Source organism: Cherax quadricarinatus, chromosome 5, assembly GCF_038502225.1.
Source record: "Cherax quadricarinatus isolate ZL_2023a chromosome 5, ASM3850222v1, whole genome shotgun sequence".
Taxonomy (NCBI): Eukaryota; Metazoa; Arthropoda; class Malacostraca; order Decapoda; family Parastacidae; genus Cherax; species Cherax quadricarinatus.
Window position 1 is genome coordinate 36,468,904 of NC_091296.1, and position 25,971 is coordinate 36,494,874.

General features: G+C 42.3%; 1 protein-coding gene across 1 annotated transcript in view; it reads right to left on the bottom strand.

The window, feature by feature from the left end:
* Window positions 1-19,221, bottom strand: part of LOC128684616 (sodium-coupled monocarboxylate transporter 1-like) — a 99,797-nt gene extending 80,576 nt beyond the window's left edge. Inside the window, exons 1-5 of the mRNA XM_070104547.1 lie at window positions 19,133-19,221; window positions 18,229-18,401; window positions 17,688-17,961; window positions 588-721; window positions 28-216 (exon numbers count right to left, since the gene is read on the bottom strand). Of these exons, the coding sequence (XP_069960648.1) occupies window positions 28-216; window positions 588-721; window positions 17,688-17,922 (558 nt within the window). The 5' untranslated portion in view covers window positions 17,923-17,961; window positions 18,229-18,401; window positions 19,133-19,221. The remainder of the gene's footprint in view (window positions 1-27; window positions 217-587; window positions 722-17,687; window positions 17,962-18,228; window positions 18,402-19,132) is intronic.
* Between the last annotated feature and the right edge of the window lie 6,750 nt (window positions 19,222-25,971).

Genomic DNA, 25,971 nt, shown 5'->3' on the forward strand with positions numbered 1-25,971 from the left:
TAAATACGTCCCATATGTTATACTCACAATAGTGGTGTAGAAAGTACAGACTGAGCCTATGACTAGTGTGGAGACCCAAGTGGATAAGTGGGTGACGGAAGACATGATGAGTGCTGGCGCGTACATTCCCATAGCCATGTAGGTAAAGGAGACTAAAAACACACATATGGTAGCCAGCTTCCGCAGCATCTTTGACCCAAACCTCAGCTCTAAATACTATATAAGGAGCGAGAAACCAAAAATATTTAGATTTTCATATAGCTGAATTTACATGCTGATATCCTTCCTAAGTTTATTTCATATCCCAGCCAATTCTAATGTCTAAACCACCCCCAGATGCGACCCACAACAGCTGACTAAAACTCAAGTATCAATTTACTATTAGATGAATAAAAGCAGCAGATGTAAGAAAACTTATCCATATTTCTCACACTGCCTGAGAATCAACCTCGATTTAATTCATTTTTTAGCCGATCACTCTACTATTTAGCAAGAAGGAAATAAAATAATGTTATAATCGTACGTTGTATTTATTAATATATAAACCATATATCAGCAAAGGATATTCATTAGGTTGATAAACTGACCTCGTTGATGGAGACGAGTTTGAGATTGTAAAAAATCGGGAGAATGATCTGGCCCACGAAGATAGACCCTGGGATGTAACCCAGTATGATTGTAGTCAGCTGTGTGCCGAAGAAGTATATCTCCGTCGGGTTACCTGTGGAAGATGTGACTGTTACTGGCCAGGGCCGAGACGATCACACCAATATAAGAACATAAGAACATAAGAACGAAGGAACACTGCAGAAGGCCTACTGGCCCATGCGAGGCAAGTCCAAGTCTCCTACCGGCTTAAGCCAATGCACTCAACCCAGTCAGGTCAGGTCGCATTGACTTAAGGGAGGAACACGGCAACCGACCTGGTAGCACAAGCTATCAGGTCCAACTCACTCCCACTCATGTATTTATCCAACCTATTTTTAAAGTTACACAACGTTCTGGCCTCTATCACTGTACTTGGGAGTTTGTTCCACTCATCCACAACTCTATTACCAAACCAGTACTTTCCTATATCCTTCCTGAATCTGAATTTTTCCAACTTAAAACCATTGCTGCGAGTCCTGTCTAGGCTAGATATTTTCAGCACACTATTTACATCCCCTTTATTTATTCCTGTCTTCCATTTATACACCTCAATCATATCCCCCCTAATTCTACGTTTTTCTAGAGAGTGCAGATTCAGGGCCCTTATTCTATCCTCATAGGGAAGGTTTCTGATACATGGGATCAACTTCGTTATCCTCCTTTGTACATTTTCCAGAGCATTTATGTCCATTCTGTAATACGGTGACCAAAACTGTGCAGCATAATCTAAATGAGGCCTAACCAAGGATGAATAGAGTTGAAGAACAACCTGGGGACTCCTATTATTTATGCTTCTTGATATGCAGCCAAGGATTCTATTAGCTTTATTGCGAACACTTATGCACTGTTGTCTTGGTTTCAGATTACTGCTAACCAGAACTCCTAAATCTTTTTCGCAATCCGTAATATTAAGATCTACATTATTTAGTTTATATGTGGCATGGTTATTGTCCTGTCCAACATTTAGAACTTTGCATTTGTCTATATTAAACTGCATCTGCCACTTCTCCGACCACTGCATCAGTCTATTCAAATCTTCCTGGAGTGCTCTAATGTCCTCGTCAGGATGAATTCGACACCCTATTTTGGTGTAATCGGCAAACTTGCTGATGTCGCTCTTTATGCCCTCATCTATGTCGTTTATGTAGATTGTGAACAGCAGGGGCCCAACACTGACCCCTGTGGAACACCGCTCGTGACGCTTCCCCATTCTGATTTCTCCCCATTTATGCAAACTCTCTGCTGCCTATTTGTCAACCATGCCTCTATCCAGGAAAAAATTTCTCCTCCTATTCCATGTGCCTTAATTTTCCTCAATAGTCTCTGATGTGGGACCCTGTCAAAAGCCTTATTGAAGTCCATATACACAATATCATATTCATTACCATGATCTACCTCCTCAAATACCTTAGTGAAAAAAGTTAATAAATTCGTAAGGCAGGAACGCCCCTTTGTAAAACCATGCTGAGATTCGTTGATTAATTCATGCTTTTCAAGGTGGCTACGAACTGCCTCGGCAATTATTGATTCCATAAATTTTCCCACTATGGAGGTTAGGCTTATTGGTCTATAGTTCGAAGCTAAGGACGTGTCACCTGCTTTGAAAATAGGTATCACATTTGCTATTTTCCACTTATCTGGCACCATGCCAGTTCGTAGTGATATGTTGAAAAGATTAGCCAAAGGTTTGCTAAGCTCCTCTTTACATTCCTTTAGAACCCTTGCATACAGTTCATCAGGGCCTGGGAATTTGTTAGGTTTTAATTTATCTATTTGCCTTAGGACCATGTCACTTGTGACCCTAATAGTGCACAGTTTATTATCGTCCTGTTCTACATAATTTATCATTACTGGAATATCGCTGGTATCCTCCTGTGTAAAAACTGAGAGGAAGTATGTGTTAAAAATTCTACACATTTCCTTATCACTGTCAGTGAGCTGACCCGAGGAACTTTTGAGTGGGCCTATCTTGTCCCTGATCTTACTTCTGTATACCTGAAAGAATCCTTTTGGGTTAGTCTTCGATTCTCTTGCAACTTTAACCTCATAATCTCTTTTTGCTTTTCTAATTCCCTTTTTTATTTCTCTCTTTAACTGAATATATCGATTTCTTAATTGCCCCTCTCCTCTTTTGATACATATTTTCGTAACACTGGCTTGGGAAGAAAAGTTTGGTTATGGTACATAATGGAATCAGTATGTGTGTTTGTATGTGTACTCACCTAGTTGTACTCACCTAATTGTGGTTGCAGGGGTCGAGTCACAGCTCCTGGCCCACGCCTCTTCACTGGCCGCTACTAGGTCATTCTTCCTGCTCCATGAGCTTTATCATACCTCTTCTTAAAGCTGTGTATAGATTCTAAATCCACTGCATCACTTCCCAGACTGTTCCACTTCCTGACAACTCTGTGACTGAAGAAATACTTCCTTACATCCCTGTGATTCATCTGAGTCTTCAACTTCCAGCTGTGACCCCTTGTTGCTGTGTCCCATCTCTGGAACATCCTGTCTCTATCCATCTTGTCAATTCCTCTCAGTATTTTATATGTCGTATCATATCCCCCCTACCTCTCCTGTCCTCCAGTGACGCCAGGTTGATTTCCCTTAACCTCTCCTCATAGGACATTCCCCTTAGCTCCGGGACCAGTCTTGTTGCAATGCTTTGCACTTTTTCTAATTTCCTTAGGTGCTTGGCTAGGTGTTGTTTAGAAACTGGTGCTACATACTCCAATATAGGCCTGACATACAAGATGTACAGGGTCCTGAACGATTCCTTATTGAGATGTCAGAATGCTATTCTTAGGTTTGATAGGCGCCTGTATGCTGCAGCAGTTATTTGGTTGATGTGCCCCTCAGGAGATGTGACCGGTGGTATACTCACCGCATGATCCTTTTTCTTGAGTGAGGCTTGTAGTCTCTCGCCCCCTAGACTGTACTCCATCTGCGGTCTTCTTTGCCCTTCCCCAGTCTTCATGACTTTGCAATTGGTGGGTTCAGTTTTTGGACCAGGCCTGCAGCCTGTCCAGATCCCTTTATAGTTCTTCCTGGTCTTCGTCTGATTGAATTCTCATCAACTTCACATTATCTGCAAACAGGAACACTTCTGAGTTTATTCCTTCTGTCATGTCGTTCACATATATCAGAAACAGCACCGGTCCTAGGACTGACCCCTGCGGAACCCCACTTGTCATAGGCCCCCTCTCTGACACCTCGTCAAGTACCATGACTAGCTGTAGTCATCGCGACAGGTATTCCCTGATCCATTGCAGTGCCTTCCCTGTTATCCCTGCCTGGTCCTCCAGCTTTTGCGCTAATCTCTTGTGTGGAACTGTGTTAAATGCCTTCTTACAGTCCAAGAAAATGCAGTCTATTCATGCCTCTTTCGCTTGTGTTACTGCTGTCACCCTGTCATAGAACTCCAGTAGGTTTGTGACAAATGATTTTTTTTGTCCCTGAAACCGTGATGGTTGTCGTTGATAACCTCATTCCTTTCTAGGTGCTCCACCACTCTTCTCCTGATAATCTTCTTCATGAATCTGCATACCATACATGTCAGTACACTGGTCTTTAATTTAATGCTTCGTGTCTGTCTCCTTTCACAAGAAATGGGACTACATTTGCTGTCTTCCATACCTAAAGTAGTCGCCCTGTTTCGATAGATGTTGACGTGGTACACATAATGTCTCTGCTCCCTCTCTCAGGACCCATGGAGATATGTTATCTGGCCCCATCGCCTTTGCGGTATCTAGCTCGCTTAGCAGCCTCTTCACTTCTTCCTTGGTTGTATGTATTGTGTCGAACACTTGATGGTGTATCCCATCTCTCCGTCATTCTGGAGTCCTTTCTGTCTCCTCAGTTAACACTTCTTTGAATCTCATGTTGAGCTCCTCACATACATCACGGTCATTTCTTGTGATCTTCCCTCCCTCCTTCCTTCCTTAGCTCCTTGACTGTTGGTTTCCTCCTAATGTGGATGTACAACAGCTTCGGGCCAGATTTGGCTTTTGCTGCTATGTCATTTTCGTATTGTCATTGGGCCTGCCTTCTTACCTGTGTATATTCATTTCTGGCTCTATGGCTGCTCTCCTTATTCTCGTGGGTCCTTTGCCTTCTATACTTCTTCCATTCTCTATCACACTTGGTTTTGGCCTCTCTACACCTTTGGATGAACCAAGGGCTCATCCTCTCTTTCTCGATATTTCTGTTACCCTTGGGTACAAACCTCTCCTCAACTTCCTTTATTGTTGTCACATATTCCATCATCTCATTTACTGACTTCCCTATCAGTTCTCTGTCCCACTGAATTCCGGGCAGGAATTTCTTCATGCCTGTGTAGTCTCCTCTCTTGTAGTTTGGCTTCATTCGTCCTGTCCTTCCTGCGGTATAATGCTCACCCCAAGATCTTTTCCCTTAAGTGAGTTTCGTAGCCTTTGGTCCTCTATCCTATACTCTGTCTGCAGTCTTCTTTGTTCTTCCCCAAGCTTCGCGACATTGCACTTGGTGGGGTTAAACTCCAGGAGCCATTTGTCAGACTATACTTGCAGACTGCCCAGATCCCCTTGTAATCTTACCTGACCCTCGTCCACTTGTATTCTTCTCATTAGTTTCACATCTTCAATGAACAGGGACACCTCTGAGTCTGTTCCTTCCATCGCATCGTTCATATATGCAAGAATCAGCACTGGATCTAGGACTTACCCTTATGGAACCCCACTCGACACGTGTCCACTCCGACACCTTATCAGACACCAACACTTGTTATTTCCTTCCTGTCAGGTATTCCATAATCCACTATGATGCTTTTCCTATATTCCTGCCAGCTCCTGTTGTTTTTGAACCATTCTCTTGTATGGTACTGTGTCGAAAGCCTCCTTACAATCCAAGAAGATGCAATCTACCCATTCCCCTCTCTCCTGTCTTATTTCTGCTACCTTATCGTAGAACTCATGCAGGTCTGTGACACAGGATTTCCCACTCCTGATGCCTTGCTGAGTGTTATGTATGAACCCATTCCTTTTTCTGTGCTCCACCAATCTTCTCCTGATAATCTTCACCATGACTCTACATACTATACAAGTTACTGAAACTGGTCTGTAGTTTAATGAAGCCCGTTTGTCTCCTTTCTTAAAATCTAGGACTACATTTACTGTCTTCCACACCTCAGGCAGTTGCCCTGCTTAGATAGATTTATAAAAGATTACTGCTAGTGGCACACACAATTCCTCTGTCTCTCTCTTAGGACCCATAGTGAAACGAAGTTACTACCCTAGTCCCACCCTTGGGTCGACAAAGCACCAAATGATGCCATATTGTCTACATAAAATTTATGTGCAGAGTAAATATTATGCAGGATATTTAACTCTAGGTGAATCTGATGGATTTTCTGTGAAGAATGCCACGTTATTGATAGGCAATAACATTCTGAAGTCTACGAAATGTCCAGAACATATAGTCACTAATAATTTTCTGATGTTGGCCATAACTAGAGCAAAATTCTAAGGGATGTCTGTCGAGAATGCTGATCTATCCTTGGGCGACTCAGACGTAGGGCTAGACAAATTATTTTACGAGGGCCTCGTATATCTAGTGAAAAGTCCCCGATCAAGCCTTCCCATTCCAGGGTTGCAGAATTGCCAGATATTTGTTTCCATGCGCGAGGGACTGTCCTTTCGGGAAGAACAGCGAAGAGATCTTTCCTTAAACTTCGCTTTACAGGCTACCACGGGTGAATCCCACTCGGATTGCCCAGTTAAATATGAAATTAAACACGACCTCAGAGACTGGTAAGGAGGTAGGGAAGGGGAGCCCAAAATTAGACAGACTGATAGTTCTTAAGAAATTCGGGACACAAATTTCGAATATAGCTCACAATTCTTCGTCTTTAGGAGGTCATTTGGAAAATACAAAAACTCTTTATGGAATATTAAAAGAGTTTTAGTGGCCAAAAGTAAAGCAAAATGTGAAGAATTACATCCTCTCTTGTAGAGAATGTCAACAAGTAGGTAAACCTGGACACTCCATTAAACCCGCACCACTTCATCCCATACCAGCAGATGGAGAACCCTTTGCCGAGCTAATTATTGATTGTATGGAACCATTACCAAGAGCAAAATCAGGAAACCAATATATATTCACTATAATGGATAAGGCTACTAGGTATCCGGAAGTAGTCCCAATGTGTAGTATAAACACCAAGGCCATTCTTAAAGTTCTTACTAAGTTTGTTTCCTATTTTGGCATTCCAAAGTCTGTCCAAAATGACCAGGGTACTAACTTTACAGCTAAAGCTTTTAGAGAGGCTTTAACTAGGCTGGGTATTAATCATCACTTGCCCACTGCCTTTCATACCCGGTCCCAAGACACCTTGGAAAGATTTCATCAGACATTCAAAACCATGATCAGAACGTTTTACATCCATTTTCCTACAGACTGGGATGAATCACTTCTTCTGTTGCTGTTCGCAATGAGAAAAACGGTGCAAAAATCAACAGGGTAATCTTCAGGAACAATGTAAGAGGCCCTCTGTGAGTTCTCAAGGAAGGATGGATGGGAGAAGACGCCTGCATAGCACTACACAGCCCTTCTTCAAGGTTGCAGGTGGCCCATGACTTGGCTAAGGCTAACTTAAAATTTGCTCAAAACGCTATGAAACAGAGGTATGACAGAAACACAAAGTTTTGCTCCTTTAATTCAAAAGACAAGGTGCTGCTACATTAACCTGCACCTGGCCACACCTTATAAGCTAGATTTATGGGACCACTGTAAACAATAAATAAAATTTCAGATGTAAATTATGTGGTAGCTCTCCTTGATAAACCCACGAAAAGTAATATTTACCACATCAATCAGATTAAAATGTTTCATAGCCCACCTCAAGTCAAAGTGATGAATGTGTCCTCTGCCGCTGTAGATGACCCTGATACCTTGCACACCATTCCAGAAATTCAAGTAACACTCCCTAACTCAGTCCTCCTCCAGAACCCTAGCTCTTTAATGTTGGAACTTTTACAGATGAAATAACAAGCCTAACGACTCTTTTACAAACTTATCCTGACATATTTTCAGATGTTCCAAAAACATGTACCCTTGGATATCATGATGCAGATGTCAGAAATACTAAGCCTATTAAACTCTCCCCCTACAGAGCTAATCCTGAAAAACAGAGGCTACTTCACTACTTCTACTAGTGAGAATGGCTGGAGTTGAGAGGGACCTGACCTTCCAACGACAACATTCTTACCTCTACTAGTGCCCTACATCTCACCTCCTGGCGTTATATAAGGCTCAATCCTGTCACTTCAACTCCATATTGTTTCAGACTATGGAACAATACTCTTCTCCAGACTGAGGGACTGACCACCTCAAAACTTCAAGGGTGATGGACTGATTACATCGTCTTCAAGTATCTTCTGCTTCTATCAACTTTTCTGTACTCGACTGAAGAAGCCTACTGTGTAGGCGAAAAGTTTCGAAATAAAGATACCTAACTGTTGCATATGTGTCTTACCTAACAAAGCTGAAGCAACATGGTTTACTTATGGTAAGTATTGACAGACTTGTTTGAGCTGCTGGTTGATATAGTGCACTCTCTCTGGCTTCTGCTTTTGCCATCTTTAGTCACCGTGTGGTGCACTTACTATTCATCCTCTGTACATAGTCTACATAAGTGTACATACTTATATATATCTGGCAAATTATATATGGTGAAGGAAATAAAAGTTATATAGTACTGCTGACTTTGCTCCACTTTGAAATTCATTATGAACAGGTCGCAGGCCATACTATACCTGTGCTCGTAATAGTTATCCTTCCCATTTCATAAAATTGCATTCTCACGTACTAAACGGACTTCTCTCCCAGACTCTCTACTCCTGAGCAGTCTCCTGTTCTCTACCTTCCCTATAATTTCAGTCTTTTTAATCTCAACCACTCTCTCCATTCCTTAGACATCAAACTTACCTTTCACATGACTAACAAAAGACTAGTTCGTATCTTTCCTTCCGCTATAGATGCTCCTAGTGTCTACACTATTTCATATTCCTCTTGTCCCCTTCGGTACTTTGGAGAAACTGACCGCTCTCTTTCTGACAGACTCAAGAAGCACAAAAGTAGTGTTAGGCTTACCGACACCAACAGTGCAGTCATCCTATTCGCTAGTCTTCTGCTAAAACTGTCTAACTGTCTACCCTACGTCTAACTTTCACAGTCGCCGTCTTATTGAATCCTTCCTTAACACAACTTTCCTTGTATGAATCTTAGTCCTGGCTTTGTTTCTGTAGATGCCTTCCTTTCTCATTACATTGTCAAATGCTCCATTCTTCAGAACATACGTGACAACCTGATTGTTTTTTCTCCTCCTTCTACTACCTCTTCTCCTTTCCTATTTTTCCCTTTTCCTGTTTTGGGTTTCCTTTCTTCTGCCTTGGGTGTTTTGTCCTTTACTTTCTTCCCTGTGTTTTTGGTCTTGCCCCTTGTGGGCACTTAAGCTCTCCTGCAGTGCTTCTCTATATCGGTCTTTAACTCTACTATTACTTCCTTTCATACTACCTTTGGCTCCCATCTTCACTTTTGCTTCCATTTTCTCTCCCCCTTTCTATTATTGTCCCACCAGCCACTCTTCCTATTTTACACTACCACTACTTCTACTACTACTACTTCCACTACCAGCCTAACTTCTACCACTACTACTTCTAATATTACTTCCACAACCTGCCTTACCTCTACTATTACTACTACTCCCACCTCTCTTGTTCCGTCCCTGCCAGATGGCCTACATATACCTGCTCCTTCTCTTCTTTCTGTCAGTGCGACTTTGTAAATGGTCCAAATGGACCGCAACGTCGTGGTAAGCTTCTCTCTCCTATGTGCAGGTTATCTGTGTATTGTTCCAGTAATATTGTTCTTTAATATTATCTATTTGAAGCTACACGAGTAGAGTTCTGTGTGTCATGTCCCATCATATACAATTTATTCATCAAAATAGTTTTTAAAGTTTATATTGGATATAACATTTACTCCCTCATCTTCGAAATCATTCTTTTAATGAAGAATTGTGATGAAAAAATTGTAATAGTCTTTCAGCTCCACTTTTTCTTCAGTTTACAGCTGTGGCTTCTTATTCCTGTTGTAGGTATCAAGAAATCTTTATGTAGTCTTTGGTGCCTTTTATGACTTTGTTGTTATCATGTCATCTCATTTTCTTTAAGGTAGAGTGAACATCTTTAAGGTTATGATAAAAATATATTTTTTGTAGTGCTGGTAATCATTGTACAGTTCTTCTTCAGACTTTTTCTAACATACACGTGGGTTTCCGGTGTGGAAACCAAACACTGATGTATATTCCTTCTGATGAGTCAATAAAAGTTAGAACATCACTGGGGCAATCACAGACTATTGTGGCACCCCATTTGTGACATCTCCCCACGAACACATTTTTTATCGGTGTAACTATTAGCATTTTACTCTCAAAAAGAATCTCTCATTCACTGTAATAATATTCTTTTCATTCCTCTTGTATTATACTATTTCCAAATTAGAACTCTATCGAAGGCTTCTTAAAGTCTTGACTAATACTATCCGCTCACCCATTTCTTTCCGGAACAAATTTCTCTGTCATTATCCTAATAACTTCACTGATTTGATATACATGAATTTGCATGTATATCAAATTTAATCAACCTTACTCAAATGCTTGTTTCCTTTCTTCAAATACTTGTCATCTGACCAAAGCCTTCCACTGGCTTACCGGTCCACCCCTTTAAAAAAAGGACATTGAAATGCGTCAATTATCAAATAAAACTTACGTAAATAATGTAAATTCATATATACAGCGACAAAAATTGCTGGTTCCTTTGCGGATGACACCCGAATTGCCATGACAGTGTCCTCCATTGAAGACGCTGCAAGACTCTAAGCAGACATCAACAAAACCTTTAATTGGGCCGCTGAAAACAATGTGAAGTTCAGTGAAGAGAAATTTCAACTACTCAGACATGGAAAACTTGAGGAAATTAAGACTGTATCAGGGTATACAATAAATTCTAACCATACAATAGAGCAAAAATCTAATGTGAAGGACCAGGGAGTGACAATGTCACAGGATCTCACCTTCAAAGTTCACAACAATGTATCTACCTCATCTGCTAGGAAAATGAAAGGATGGATAATGAGAATCTTCAAAACTAGGGACGCCAAGCCCATGATGATTCTCTTCAAATGATTTGTTCTCTCTAGGCTGGAATACAGCTGTACCTAACTCCCCCCTTCAAGGCAGGCAAAATTGCTGACATGGAGAATGTACAGAGAACTTTCACGGCACACATATGTACGATCAAGCACCTAAATTACTGGGAATGGTTGATTTGTATTCCCTGGAACGCAGGCGAGAAAAATACATGATAATATATACATGGAAAATCCTTGAGGGATTAGTACTAAACTTGCACATGAAAATCACTCCCTACGAAATCAAAAAACTCTCTGTAGAAGATGCAATATTCCACCAGTTAAGAGCAGGGGCGCCACGAGTACACTAAGAGACAACACAGTAAGTGTCAAGGGCCCCAAGACTGTTCAACTGCCTCCCAGCATACATAAGGGGGATTACCAATAGACCCCTGGTTGTCTTCAAGAAGGCACTGGACAAGCACCTAAAGTCAGTACCTGACAAGCCGTGCTGTGGTTTGTACGTCGGTTTGCGTGCGGCCAACAGTAACAGACTAGTTGATCAGGCCCTGATCCACCAAGAGGCCTGGGCAGTGGGGACGTTAACCTCCAAAAAACACCTTCCAGGTATTATGTTTCTGTAGTCTGGATCAATGATCGAGAATATAGAGGTGAACATTCCTCAGTGCTGTCAGGCTGAGACTGGTCACCTCATCTTTGCCTCTTCACTGCATCTCATGTCTCCGATATTTAGTCATCTGTGTTCGACTGATGATGTCCGCTATGTAAGCGACACATTTCAACAATAAAAGATACACAACTGTTTACCTGGAGTTTACCTGGAGAGAGTTTCGGGGGTCAACGCCCCCGCGGCCCGGTCTGTGACCAGGCCTCCTGGTGGATCAGCGCCTGATCAACCAGGCTGTTGCTGCTGGCTGCACGCAAACCAACGTACGAGCCACAGCCCGGCTGATCAGGAACTGTCTTTAGGTGCTTGTCCAGTGCCAGCTTGAAGACTGCCAGGGGTCTGTTGGTAATCCCCCTTATGTGTGCTGGGAGGCAGTTGAACAGTCTCGGGCCCCTGACACTTATTGTATGGTCTCTTAACGTGCTAGTGACACCCCTGCTTTTCATTGGGGGGATGGTGCATCGTCTGCCAAGTCTTTTGCTTTCGTAGTGAGTGATTTTCGTGTGCAAGTTTGGTACTAGTCCCTCTAGGATTTTCCAGGTGTATATAATCATGTATCTCTCCCTCCTGCGTTCCAGGGAATACAGGTTTAGAAACCTCAAGCGCTCCCAGTAATTGAGGTGTTTTATCTCCGTTATGCGCGCCGTGAAAGTTCTCTGTACATTTTCTAGGTCGGCAATTTCACCTGCCTTGAAAGGTGCTGTTAGAGTGCAGCAATATTCCAGCCTAGATAGAACAAGTGACCTGAAGAGTGTCATCATGGGCTTGGCCTCCCTAGTTTTGAAGGTTCTCATTATCCATCCTGTCATTTTTCTAGCAGATGCGATTGATACAATGTTATGGTCCTTGAAGGTGAGATCCTCCGACATAATCACTCCTAGGTCTTTGACGTTGGTGTTTCGCTCTATTTTGTGGCCAGAATTTGTTTTGTACTCTGATGAAGATTTAATTTCCTCATGTTTACCATATCTGAGTAATTGAAATTTCTCATCGTTGAACTTCATATTGTTTTCTGCAGCCCACTGAAAGATTTGGTTGATGTCCGCCTGGAGCCTTGCAGTGTCTGCAATGGAAGACACTGTCATGCAGATTCGGGTGTCATCTGCAAAGGAAGACACGGTGCTGTGGCTGACATCCTTGTCTATGTCGGATATGAGGATGAGGAACAAGATGGGAGCTAGTACTGTGCCTTGTGGGACAGAGCTTTTCACCGTAGCTGCCTCGGACTTTACTCTGTTGACGACTACTCTCTGTGTTCTGTTAGTGAGGAAATTATAGATCCATCGACCGACTTTTCCTGTTATTCCTTTAGCGTGCATTTTGTGCGCTATTACGCCATGGTCACACTTGTCGAAGGCTTTTGCAAAGTCTGTATATATTACATCTGCATTCTTTTTGTCTTCTAGTGCATTTAGGACCTTGTCGTAGTGATCCAGTAGTTGAGACAGACAGGAGCGACCTGTTCTAAACCCATGTTGCCCTGGGTTGTGTAACTGATGGGTTTCTAGATGGGTGGTGATCTTGCTTCTTAGGACCCTTTCAAAGATTTTTATGATATGGGATGTTAGTGCTATTGGTCTGTAGTTCTTTGCTGTTGCTTTACTGCCCCCTTTGTGGAGTGGGGCTATGTCTGTTGTTTTTAGTAACTGAGGGACGACCCCCGTGTCCATGCTCCCTCTCCATAGGATGGAAAAGGCTCGTGATAGGGGCTTCTTGCAGTTCTTGATGAACACAGAGTTCCATGAGTCTGGCCCTGGGGCAGAGTGCATGGGCATGTCATTTATCGCCTGTTCGAAGTCATTTGGCGTCAGGATAACATCGGATAGGCTTGTGTTAGTCAAATTTTGTGGCTCTCTCATAAAAAATTCATTTTGGTCTTCGACTCTCAGTCTGGTTAGCGGCTTGCTAAAAACTGAGTCATATTGGGACTTGAGTAGCTCACTCATTTCCTTGCTCTCATCTGTGTAGGACCCATCTTGTTTAAGTAGGGGCCCAATACTGGACGTTGTTCTCGATTTTGATTTGGCATAGGAGAAGAAATACTTTGGGTTTCTTTCGATTTCATTTATGGCTTTTAGTTCTTCCCGCGATTCCTGACTCCTAAAGGATTCTTTTAGCTTAAGTTCGATGCTTGCTATTTCTCTGACCAGTGTCTCCCTGCGCATTTCAGATATATTGACCTCTTTTAGCCGCTCTGTTATTCTTTTCCGTCGCCTGTAAAGGGAGCGCCTGTCTCTTTCTATTTTACATCTACTCCTCCTTTTTCTTAGAGGAATAAGCCTTGTGCATACATCGAGTGCCACCGAGTTAATCTGTTCTAGGCATAAGTTTGGGTCTGTGTTGCTTAGTATATCTTCCCAGCTTATATCGGTTAGGACTTGGTTTACTTGGTCCCACTTTATGTTTTTGTTATTGAAGTTGAATTTGGTGAAAGCTCCCTCATGACTAGTCTCATTTTGTCGGTCTGGGGCTCCATGCATACATGTCTGAACCTCAATTATGTTGTGATCTGAGTATATTGTTTTTGATATGGTGACATTTCTTATCAGATCATCATTGTTAGTGAAGATGAGGTCTAGTGTATTCTCCAGTCTTGTAGGCTCTATTATTTGCTGGTTTAAATTGAATTTTGTGCAGAGATTTAAAAGCTCGTGTGAGTGTGAGTTTTCATCAGAGCTGCCTCCTGGTGTTATTTCTGCAACAATATTATTTGCTATATTCCTCCATTTTAGGTGCCTTAAGTTGAAATCCCCCAGGAGCAAGATGTTGGGTGCAGGAGCTGGAAGATTTTCCAGACAGTGGTCAATTTTTAACAGCTGTTCCTGGAATTGCTGGGATGTTGCATCCGGAGGCTTGTAGACTACCACAATGACTAGGTTTTGGTTCTCGACCTTTACTGCTAAAACTTCCACTACGTCATTTGAGGCATTAAGCAGTTCTGTGCAAACAAGTGACTCTGCAATGTACAGGCCAACCCCCCCCTTTTGCCTGTTCACTCTGTCACATCTGTATAGGTTGTAACCTGGGATCCATACTTCGTTGTCCAAGTGATCCTTTATGTGGGTCTCAGTGAAAGCCGCGAACATTGCCTTTGCCTCTGCAAGCAGTCCACGGATGAAAGGTATTTTGTTGTTTGTAGCTGGCTTTAGACCCTGTATATTTGCAAAGAAGAATGTTATCGGACTGGTGGTATTGTTGGTACTGGGGGGGGATTTTTTTTCCGGCATTAGTATCTGTATCTGTTGGTTTGGAGTGGAGGCCATCGACTGTGGTTCCACTCCAGGAATGACTGGATTTGGTGTACGATTTCTGCCATTTCCTGCCAGTTTTTTTTTCCTTCCTGGCACTAAAAAACCTCTCCCTCTTGAGTGGCTGTGGCTACCCAGGTTTTCCCCTGGCCTGGATGTTTTGTATCTTTTTGTCCCCTTTAGATGGTATGCCTGGCAATTTAAGTTATAGCACAGTCTTTCCTGTACTGAAGAGGTACACATTTCAGGGTGAAAAAGCTTACAGGAAGGGAGTTTGCATTTTCCTGTTTTCATATGGGCATGGCATTTTCTAGGGTGGTCATAGTTGCATGTCCCATCTGTTTTTCCAGATTTCCCATGCCAGCAGATACCAAGTGCATAGTATGTGCACAGTCTTGGTTTCCGCTTGCCTTGGGTTTCTGTGACTGTATTCCCTGTTGGTGCATGTTTCCCTGTCTTACTTCTATCCTCCCTAGCACCAACAATGGAGCTCCCACCAGTTGTTTTTGGTAATTTATCCTCACTATTGCTATTGGAGTCCTCTTGTTTGCTATTTCCTGCGGTATTTCTAGTTTGCAATATTGGTTTTATCTTATCTTTGACTACACTTGTTTCCCTACTATGGCTCCTGTCCCCTATGAGGTCATTTATATGTATTCCTTCCTGCGTATAATTCCCGACTCCCTGGACAATATCTCCAGCTTCACCATTTCTGTCTCCCAGGACAGTATCTCCAGCTTCACCATTTCTGTCTCCCAGGACAGCACCTCCAGCTTCACCATTACTGTCTCCCAGGACAGTATCTCCAGCTTCACCATTTCTGTCTCCCAGGACAGCACCTCCAGCTTCACCATTTCTGTCTCCCAGGACAGTATCTCCAGCTTCACCATTTCTGTCTCCCAGGACAGCACCTCCAGCTTCACCATTACTGTCTCCCAGGACAGCACCTCCAGCTTCACCATTACTGTCTCCCAGGACAGCACCTCCAGCTTCACCATTACTGTCTCCCAGGACAGCACCTCCAGCTTCACCATTACTGTCTCCCAGGACAGCACTATCAGCCCCACATTTACTGACTACCAGGACATCACCTCCAGCCTTACAGTTTATGACTACATGGCCAGTATCAAGGACAGTACCATTCAGCCCGGACTTTTTATGTTCCCATCTGTTGTAGAAAGCTTCCAGGTTTTCTATGAAAGCAGCTTTGATGTTGTCCTCTTTTAATACCCTTGTGATTTTAGTCCACAGTTTTTCCTCATTTGAGCATACCCAAAAACACTTCTCTGTTTTAATACTGCTTGTAGCTAGTTCTGGGATATCTGCACAAGGGGCGTGACACCAATTTCCACAAAAATGACAATTTATCCATGTGGAAGCCCGTTTGTTTGACTGACCACAGACTACACAGGGCTTCATAATGATTTGAATGGTTGATTTACTGCAATTCTACTAGCAACCTCTTGAAAATTCTATTAATAACCTTAAATGAAGCTCTAGCTATTTGTATTTCTGTTTCTAACTCTTTTTGTATATTGGACAGCTTACCGTCACGTTCCTGATTTTTAATGTTTGTGTTTATAGGGCGCCTACAACCCCATCCGTTTACAGTCTGCTTTATTGTCCAACGAAACTGTTTGAAACCAGTCCCGGGTTCGGACCAGTCAAGGGTTCGGACCAGGCAAGGGTTCGGGCCAGACGATCTGCTCTGATCAGTGGGTCACTTATTTTAAAACATACTGGTCGGTGATTTGAGCTAACACATGAAGGATCTACTGGAAATTATCTACCCGAGTAATATGTGATTTGACTGATACAAAAGTATAACTTGCGTGTTGAAGAGCCGGTGATATCTGGCAGCTCCTACAATGACGAACGGTCACCTCCTTGTTTATCAATCGCTGTATCTGGCTTTTCTCTTTTTTTTTTTTTTTTTTTTCTTTTTTCCGTCTCCACCACAATAAATGCTATATTATCACTATAGTTGACTGGTGCAAATTTTGGAGGAAGGACGCTTTTTCTGTAGTAATAATTGCTTCTCGTTGTGTATATTTCGACTGCTGGTAACTACAGGTTATATGAAATTCACAGTAACGTCTCGTATTTCAAGAAAAAGAAACTAATGAAAGTCACTCCACTCCACTAAGTACCATTATAATACTGGTTAGTTGCTACTACAACACTGTATTCTGCTAATCACTGGTATCACTAGATTATATGCGAGTACACTAGCAGGCCAGGAAGATTATTAAAAAACAGCTGACCTGTGGTAAGTTCTGGCGACTTCTGGCACCTGCCTCTATAGGCTTATCACTTCATTTACAAATTCACCTGTTTTCAAATGACACTTTATCTTTTGCAAACCTGCCTTTAAACAAGATAAATCAGGGCCAAAAGTTTGAATTGATGAGAGGAAGCATTCTCCAGTTATCACATTGGAACAAATAATTTCTGCTTATTAAATTGTATTTTAAAATTGACAAATATGCACCTACACAGCTTAAACTTTAGTAGACTAAATGCAACAGTGATTTAAGTTAGATGCCACATAAAAGATAATTTCGCAAATTAATGCACGAATAAAATTTGAGGAATATATATATATATATATATATATATATATATATATATATATATATATATATATATATATATATATATATATATATATATATATATATATATATATATATATATATATATATATATATATATATATATATATATATATATATATATATATATATATATATATATATATATATATATATATATATATATATATTCAAAAAATGAGCACTTATACAGCCTAGTCATCCTCCAAGATACTTCAGCATCGAAAATTTAATGCCAATCAAAAAGGCATTCTGAAGTTTAGGTACAGAAACTCCGAAGGAGAAAATGGAATTGTGGCAACTACAGATATCCCCCGAACTAACCTATAATAGATACGGCAGAGATCCATCCTCCAAATAAAGAGATGGCTACAGGTACCGGAGACATGGTCCTGCCTCCCAACAGGTACTCCTGTGTGGAGACTTTACCCCGACTCTTGATGGCGCTGATCATCCCGATGACAACGGACACCACCAGCATGAGACCGAACACCGTGTAGTCCACGGGGGTAAACTTTGCCTCCTTCGCTGTTATTACTGGGTCCCCTGTCGCTTCCATCTTGGTGCCACGTACAGAGGACACTCCGTATATATATATCTAAAACAAAAAGTTCGGTAAGTCTTCAGTTTAAGAGTGGAATAGACTTAAAATATTATTCAGGTCTTTATTGAAAATGTGAATGTTGATAAAATAAACTAAGTTCATTTCATTGACATTCTGAACCAGAAAAGGTTTTAAAATGTAAGCTGATATACATTTTATCACATCAGAGAAGGAAAAGAGAAGGTGCATTTGGTAGGGTATTGGAAGTGAGGACCAGTGAAGTAGGTGAGGTAATGGAAGAATTATGCTTTCTTAGATTACCTTAATTACTTTGACGCGGCCCAGTAGCAGTCTCACAGTTGGTGAAATGATATTGATCTCCCTTGGTTCTGTTCACTGGTGTCTTATATCCGGATTATAGCAATATCCATTCATGTTATTTTCTATGTCTTACTTTTATTGAAGTCACACTTAAAGTTTATCACGATTATCAACTGCGAAAGTGGTCAAAAGCAGTTTTAAGTATTGCCACTCCCTTTTTTTAATAGTATAAAACGAGCTGTAGCTATTTTAGAAAATAATTCTGGGCGAGTGAAGACGCATAGTCAAGTTTCTTTACACCTGTTGCCCCTCCTCACCCAGCAGTAAATACGCAGCTAAAGACAAGTGAACAAAAACTTGGAATATTTAATTTGTCTTTATGTATCATTATTATTGCATTCAGGGGAAGCGCCACCCGTAGGGATCATGCGCCGCCTGAAGAGCGGGAAGCATATCGGATGAACCCAAGAAAAGGGATGTCCGGTTTAGGTTAATCAAGAGCCCCTTACCGGCGTCAAGGAACGTACCTTGAGGGATTTTATCTCCTAAAATGTCTTAAATGTTTTCCCATTTGTCTTTCAATACAACTTGTAAGCATCACATTGACAGTTTTCACCAGTAAAACAGAAATCTGGATGTTAGTCGTTTTTTTTGGGTCTGTTCTTGCGATGGTGGTTGTATACCTCAGGGAAGGTTGGGCTTTGATATAAGCTAAGGCAGGGAAAGAGCTCACAGGCTGCAAATTTAGCAATTACAAGAAAAAAAATCTGTTGTGTTAACTGAAGTGCAATGTAGGGACGCTCTAGTTAAATTACTTTAGCTTTCCAGAGTCTATTAGTAAAAATTATAATACTGCAGGCAAATACAGAGCAGTTCCAGTGCCTCACATCACATGACTACTAACTTCACAGTTCATCAATGAATTTGCTAGTTATCTATTAGTTCAGTATATAGTATATCCTCCTCCTGGTCACTGTTCTCACAAGCCTTGACAAACCACAACTGACTCGCTAGATGGCTCTAGCCGTCCTTGAACACTTTGCTAATTCTAATACACTTGAACTCATTCCAATTTTCTTCAGCCATAGTCAAGTACGACGCACGAAGCAGATGTTAAATGTCGCCATACAACATCAACAATATGATGTATTTTAAATCCATCTTCGCAACAAAAGATTATTTGTTTCTGTAACAGATGATTCTGTGAAATATAACATTATGATTTATGTATTGCAAATATAACCGAGAACTTTTCTTTTGATCGGCTCCAAACTTTCCACACTGGTGCATTTTACTAAGAAGTTGGTTATAATTGCAAATAGATTGTGTATTCGTAAATCTGTTAGTTTTATATTAAAAGTTGTTAGGAATCTTTCCATGTGATAACTCGAGAATGCTTCTTCTGAATTGCTTTCAACTTTCAACGCTGATGAATCTAACAGAAAGAAAGGTTCGCTTTAGTTCACTCTGTGTAGGTACAAGTTCACTAATTGGTTTCTATGCCATAAAAATTAATGCATCTTGTGTTCGGCTTTATTGCTGGTGATTTTTTTCAAAGGAAAGCTGGCATTATTTACCTGTGTAACTCTCAATCTACCAATTTTAATAAACAAATTAAGATATTGGTTTATCCTATCGGCTTCAAACTATGAAAGGTGACATATCTTACTTAGAAGGTTCTAATTTTATTTTAATATTTAAGCTGTGTATTGTGGGTAGACGTGGCAGAACTATTGTAGTAAGTTTTCTGGACAAACTACAAATGTAGTTATTTTCTTATGGGATTATAGAAACTGAATATAACTATGTACTGTAAAGAAATGAAGAAAAACTTGCCTTTTTCAAGGGGTGAGCTCACTCTCCTCTTTCCCTCGTTCCGAAAATGCATAAAGCAGTTGATCTAGCCGGTATTTTTTTTTTTTTTTGGGGGGGGAGGGTAGTAAAAACTATTTCTTTTTACAGAAAGTAGAACATTAAAACTCAAATATAACTACGAATAGAAAGCCAGAAAATAATGAGAATTTGCCTTCTTATGGTACAATTACAAGTGTAAGTGTTTTCTATGCAGTGAGGTATGTCTCAACACTTTGCTTTGTGGCGTTGCTAGTAAGTAATGTGAATGTATGTACAACTGAACAGACTTACAGCTTAGCCTCTGCACCGATAGCTTAACCTCTGTACAATTATCGGCACCATTGTACGCTTTCAAATGACAACCTAGCCTGTGTACAGCTAGCAGCAGGGATGGTGGAGACAGAGTTGTGAGCAGGAAGAATGTCAACAGCCATGACATTCGATTCTGTAATAACAGTCCCAGATTACTACTTAGATGCATCTAAGACTCTAAGTGAATATAAACACTGTGTTTAATAAGATCCTAGTACAGCTTGCAACTGTATCCCGATTTCACTATAACGGAACGAGTAAGTCACTATTATTGTACTTATATTTTATTAAAATTTGCAAAACTGGTCATCATGGATCTGCATAAGGAGATTTTTTCATGTCAAATAAATAAACATACAAAGGTACATGGTATCCGAACTGTTCTATAACACAATGATGATCTAGTGATCACTGGATAAAATGCTGATAACACCACGTTCCACCGCTCCCCAAGTGGGCGAGGGCGCAGTAATAGTAGTGCTGGTAGTAATAGCGTGGTAGTAACAGTAATGAGGTAAATGCTCTTTTTTCGTGTATTGTTCTATTCACAGTACTGTGACCACCAATCGTTGTTGTGGCTGAAACAAACTATATGAATGACCTGTTATTTCAATAAACGAGTACAGGAACATATGTGTCTAAGAGTCAGCAATACCTGCTTAATACATGGAAGCTGCTTCTCACCTCTCAAGCCTTACAGTAAGATGCAGCTAATCCTACACGAGAATGACAAGAATAGGATAAATAGTCTCGAGGCTGCCACTATCCAGGTGGCAAATAATACACAATGTACATAACCAACACATAGTGTCTTCTTCATATACAGTCGGTGAATTCTTCCAGCAACACGTTCACCTTAAACCAGCAAATAGTAGAGCCTACAAGACTAGAAAATACGCTGGACCTCATCTTCAATAACAATAACGATCTGATAAGTAATATAACTGTATTAAAGACAATTCACTCAGATCACAACATAATAGAGGTACAGACATGTATGCACATGGCTCCGGACCAGCAAAATGTGAGCAGTCATGAAGGAAACTTCATAAAATTCAATTTCAATAACAAAAACATACAATGGGATCAAGTAAACCATGTCCTAAATGACCCAAGCTGGGAAGATATCGTAAACAACACGGATTCGAACATCTGCCTTAAAAAATGAATTCTGTGGATCTTGAGATCTGCTCAAGACACATTCCATTAAGAAAAAGAAAGAGAAGATGTAAACTAGAAAGAGAGAGATATTCCCTATACAGACGAAGGGAAGCACTAGTCAATGAAATTGCAAATATCGAACTTAAGCTGAAGGAATCTTATAGGAGACAAGAATCACAGGAAGAACTAAAAGTCATAAAGGAAACTGAAAAAAAAATGCTTCTTCTCTTATGCCAAATCTAAGGGAAAAACAACATCCAGTATTGGGCCCCTGCTTAGGCGGGATGGGACATACACATATGATAGCCAAGAAATGAGTGAGATACTAAAGTCCCAATATGATTCAGTGTTCAGCGAACCACTGCCCACTCTAAGGGTCGACAATCCAAATGAATTCTTTATGAACAAAACCCAAAATTTGGTCATCCCTAAAATCTCGGATATTATTCTAACTCCACAAGACTTTGAAGAGGCAATTAATGACATGCCCATGCACTCTGCCCCAGGCGCAGACTCGTGGAACTCCGTGTTCATCAAGAATTGCAAGAAGCCCCTATCGCGTGCCTTCAGCATTTTATGGAGAGGAGCATGGACCCAGGAGTCATCCCACATGCACTATAAAGAACAGACATAGCCCCATTCCACAAAGGTGGCAGTAAAGCAATTGCAAAGAACTACAGACCGATAGCACTAACATCCCATATCATAAAAATCTTTGAGAGGGTTCTAAGTAGCAAGATAGCCAACCACCTAGATACCCATCAGTTACACAACCCAGGGCAACACGGGTTTAGAGCAGGTCGCTCCTGCCTGTCCCAGCTACTGGACCACTATGACAAGGTCCTGGATGCTGTAGAGGATAAACAAAATACAGTTGTAGTATACACAGACTTTGCAAAAAGCTTTTGACAAGTGTGACCATGGTGTAACAGCACTCAAAATGCGGGATAAAGGAATAACGGGAAAAGTTGGTAGATGGATCGGATCTACTACTTCCTGATAAATAGAACACAAAGAGTAATAGTAAACAGAGTAAAGTCCCAGGCAGCCACGGTGAAAAGCTCTGTTCCGCAAGGCACAGTACTCGCTCCCATTCTATTGCTCATTCTCATTTCTGACATAGACAGAGATGTAAGCCAAAGCTCCGTGTCTTCCTTTGCGGATAACACCCGAATCACCATAGCAGTGACCAGACACCGCAAGACTCCAAGCGGACATCAACCAAATCTTCGAATGGGCCACTCAAAACAATATGAAGTTCAGTGAGGAGAAATTTCAACTGCTCAGATATGGAAAACTTGAAGAAATTAAAAATGTGTCAGGGTATACCACAAATTCTAATCATACAATGGAGTGGAAAAGTAATGTGAAGGACCTGGGAGTGATAATGTCAGGGGATCTCACTTTCAAAGACCACAACAATTTATCTACCTCATTTGCTAGGAAAATGATAGGATGGATAATGAGAACCTTCAAAACTAGGGACGCCAAGCCCATGATGATTCTCTTCAAATCGCTTGTGCTCTCTTGGCTGGAATACTGCTGTACACTAACTGCCCCCTTCAAGGCTGGCGACATTGCAGACCTGGAGAGTGTACAAAGAACTTTCATGGCACACAAAAGTGCGATAAGGCACCTAAACTACTGGGAACGGTTGAAGGTCCTTGATCTGTATTCCCTCGTATGCAGGCGAGAGAGATACATGATAATATACACTTGGAAGGTCCTGGAGGGATTGGTACCAAACCTGCACACGAAAATCACTCCATATGAAAGCAAAAGATTCGGCAGGAGATGCAACATTCCCCCGATGAAAAGCAGGGGCGCCACAAGTACACTGAGAGACAATGTAGACAGCCTGTACTGTCTGCACAGACAGCCCATGCTGTCTGCCAGCTTAGTTCATATTTCGCGCCACTCAGGTGCTGCACTCTGTAGCCAGGCCTCCCGGTGGGCACGCCAGCCTGCTGGCCCTTGCCACGCCCTCACTCACACAGCGGCCTAGCAGGAAGACACAAGTACTGCCAGCTCTCTCTCGTGGGATGGCCCTGCCCGGGCCATGGGCACAAACACACAAGCCTGTGTACCCACCACGATTTAACAATAAACAAAGAAGCCTCCAAAGAAGACGTCTTTATCATTAACCACCCGCTTGCAGCACCTACCAAACAAACCCATTAAACATTGGTAGCAGCGGTGGTCGCAGCAGTTGTGTTTGCCCTGAGAGAGGAAGGAAGGAATGAAGTCATCTTCTCTTCATCATCCCATACAAGAAGCATCCGTCTCTCAACAAGTTATCCTGATGTCGTGTTTGCACGTTTGAGCATCCAGACACAGGTACAAGCAGGATCCAGGCCGAAATTTGCCGAAATTCTCCGAGAATTGTAAGTGACCCCACGCTACAGCGTCCCACGCTGTTTCTCAAGTCACGTGTTCAGCGTCACTTGTATGTTGCTGCTGTTGTTGTTCAGCTCAGCACAGCTGTTTCAGCAAGACAGAGGTGAGTTTTGTGGTGATTTCTGCGTCCAGTGTGAGCTTCTCCACGTGTTTGTGGGTGGGGAGGAGGAGAGGAAGTGGCTGTTCCTCACCTTGCCCATGCTCGCCCTACTCACGCTCACCCGTCTACCATACACTCACCACTGCTCACTCCCTCTGCTGAGTTTTCTGCTGTTTGTGAATTCATTGCCAGAACTGTGTATCCGAGTGCCCGAGGCCACTCGAATCTACGTGGATCAGCATGCCACATAGATCACGACGCCACGTGGACCCCGACGCCACGTGGGTGTGGGCGATGTCACGTGGATCTACCAGCCACGTGAGTTGCCAGATGTCCCAGGCCACATGCTGTGGTCTGCTACCCACATCACATTGACTTCACCCACGATGTCTGCTGACTTCACTGCTGCTGACGTCACCTCGCAACATCACGCCTGACATCACATGATGTCACATCGAGTGTTTCTAGTAATTATTTCAGTATTGTCGAGAAGATTGAGAGAAAATATATGTCGTGTGTTAATTAATTCCTCTCAGTCAGTGTTCTCACATTTTAGTATGTCTTAGAGTCAGTTTTATGCACAGAAAAGCATCATTTGCTAGTTTAAGCCATGTTGTACCGCGGGTGTGTAAAGTTTCCGTGTGTCCAGTGAGGTCTGAGCCAGACCTGAGTAGCACCACTGTGCTAAGTCACCCGATGTGACCAGTGCGTATGACAGCTGATGTCAAGACAACCCTGAGTGACCGAGCCCTCTTGTACAGAAAGCTTTATGCTCGTCGCTCGTGATGTTCTGCAGAATCGTACCTGCTACGATTCCCATCGAGATTTGTTTCACTTCACCTCCAGACCTTCAGAGTGCAGTTATATGTAGAGAAACAAGTCTGGGGATGCTTAGACTAACCTCTGCTATAACCCCAACTGCTGAGAGAATGATACTTGCCAAGCCGCAGTTAGCCACTGTCGGCAGGCGCTGTGTCAGCCTCGTGTCACAAGCTTCAGTGAGCAGCCTGCACAAAGAAGATGTCACTTTGACTGCTAGCTCTCTCACTGCAGTCTGGTGTATGATGTTACAACTCCCAGATGTTTCGCCCAGTCGTCTCTGCCACGACTCATTCCACAACTCGCTCCACGCTCGCAGGCAGTGACAGCCCAGCGACAGTACCAGTCGAGAAGTGTCCTCCTGAGTCGCTTGCCAGAAGTCCTGCCCAGTTGCCGAGTTTTGTCGACGCCTCACTCGAGGGCACCAACATGTCGTGCCCCAGGTTGAGTGAAACCTGCAGCGACTCCTACGATGTCTGCTTCACCGTTCCAGAGGAGACCGTAACCTGTTACGTCACAGCTCAGCCGCAGCGATGTCTCCTGTGTTGCAGTATCTGTCCAGACGCAGGAAGGCATGCAGTGATGCCCTTCGACGCTCACTGCCTATGACCACAATGTTTAGCACACCCCACATGCTTTTTTCTTCCCTCCCTGTAGGAAGTTTTTTTTCCATGTCCATATGTATATATATGTTTTTATTTTGTGTTCTGTGCCCTGTTCCTACGAGAGAGAGACCGAGTTCCTTTTACCACCAGTATCGTCGCGTCGGGACGACGCGCGGTAGGTGGCTGAGCATATGTAGACAGCCTGTACTGTCTGCACAGACAGCCCATGCTGTCTGCCAGCTTAGTTTATATTTCGTGCCACTCAGGTGCTGCCCTCTGTAGCCAGGCCTCCCGGTGGGCATGCCAGCCTGCCGGCCCTTGCCATGCCCTCACTCACACAGTGGCCTAGCAGGAAGACACAAGTACTCCCAGCTCTCTCTCATGGGATGGCCCTGCCTGGGCCATGGGCACAAACACACAAGCCTGTGTACCCACCACGATTTAACAATAAAAGAAGCCTCCGAAGAAGACGTCTTTATCATTAACCACCCGCTT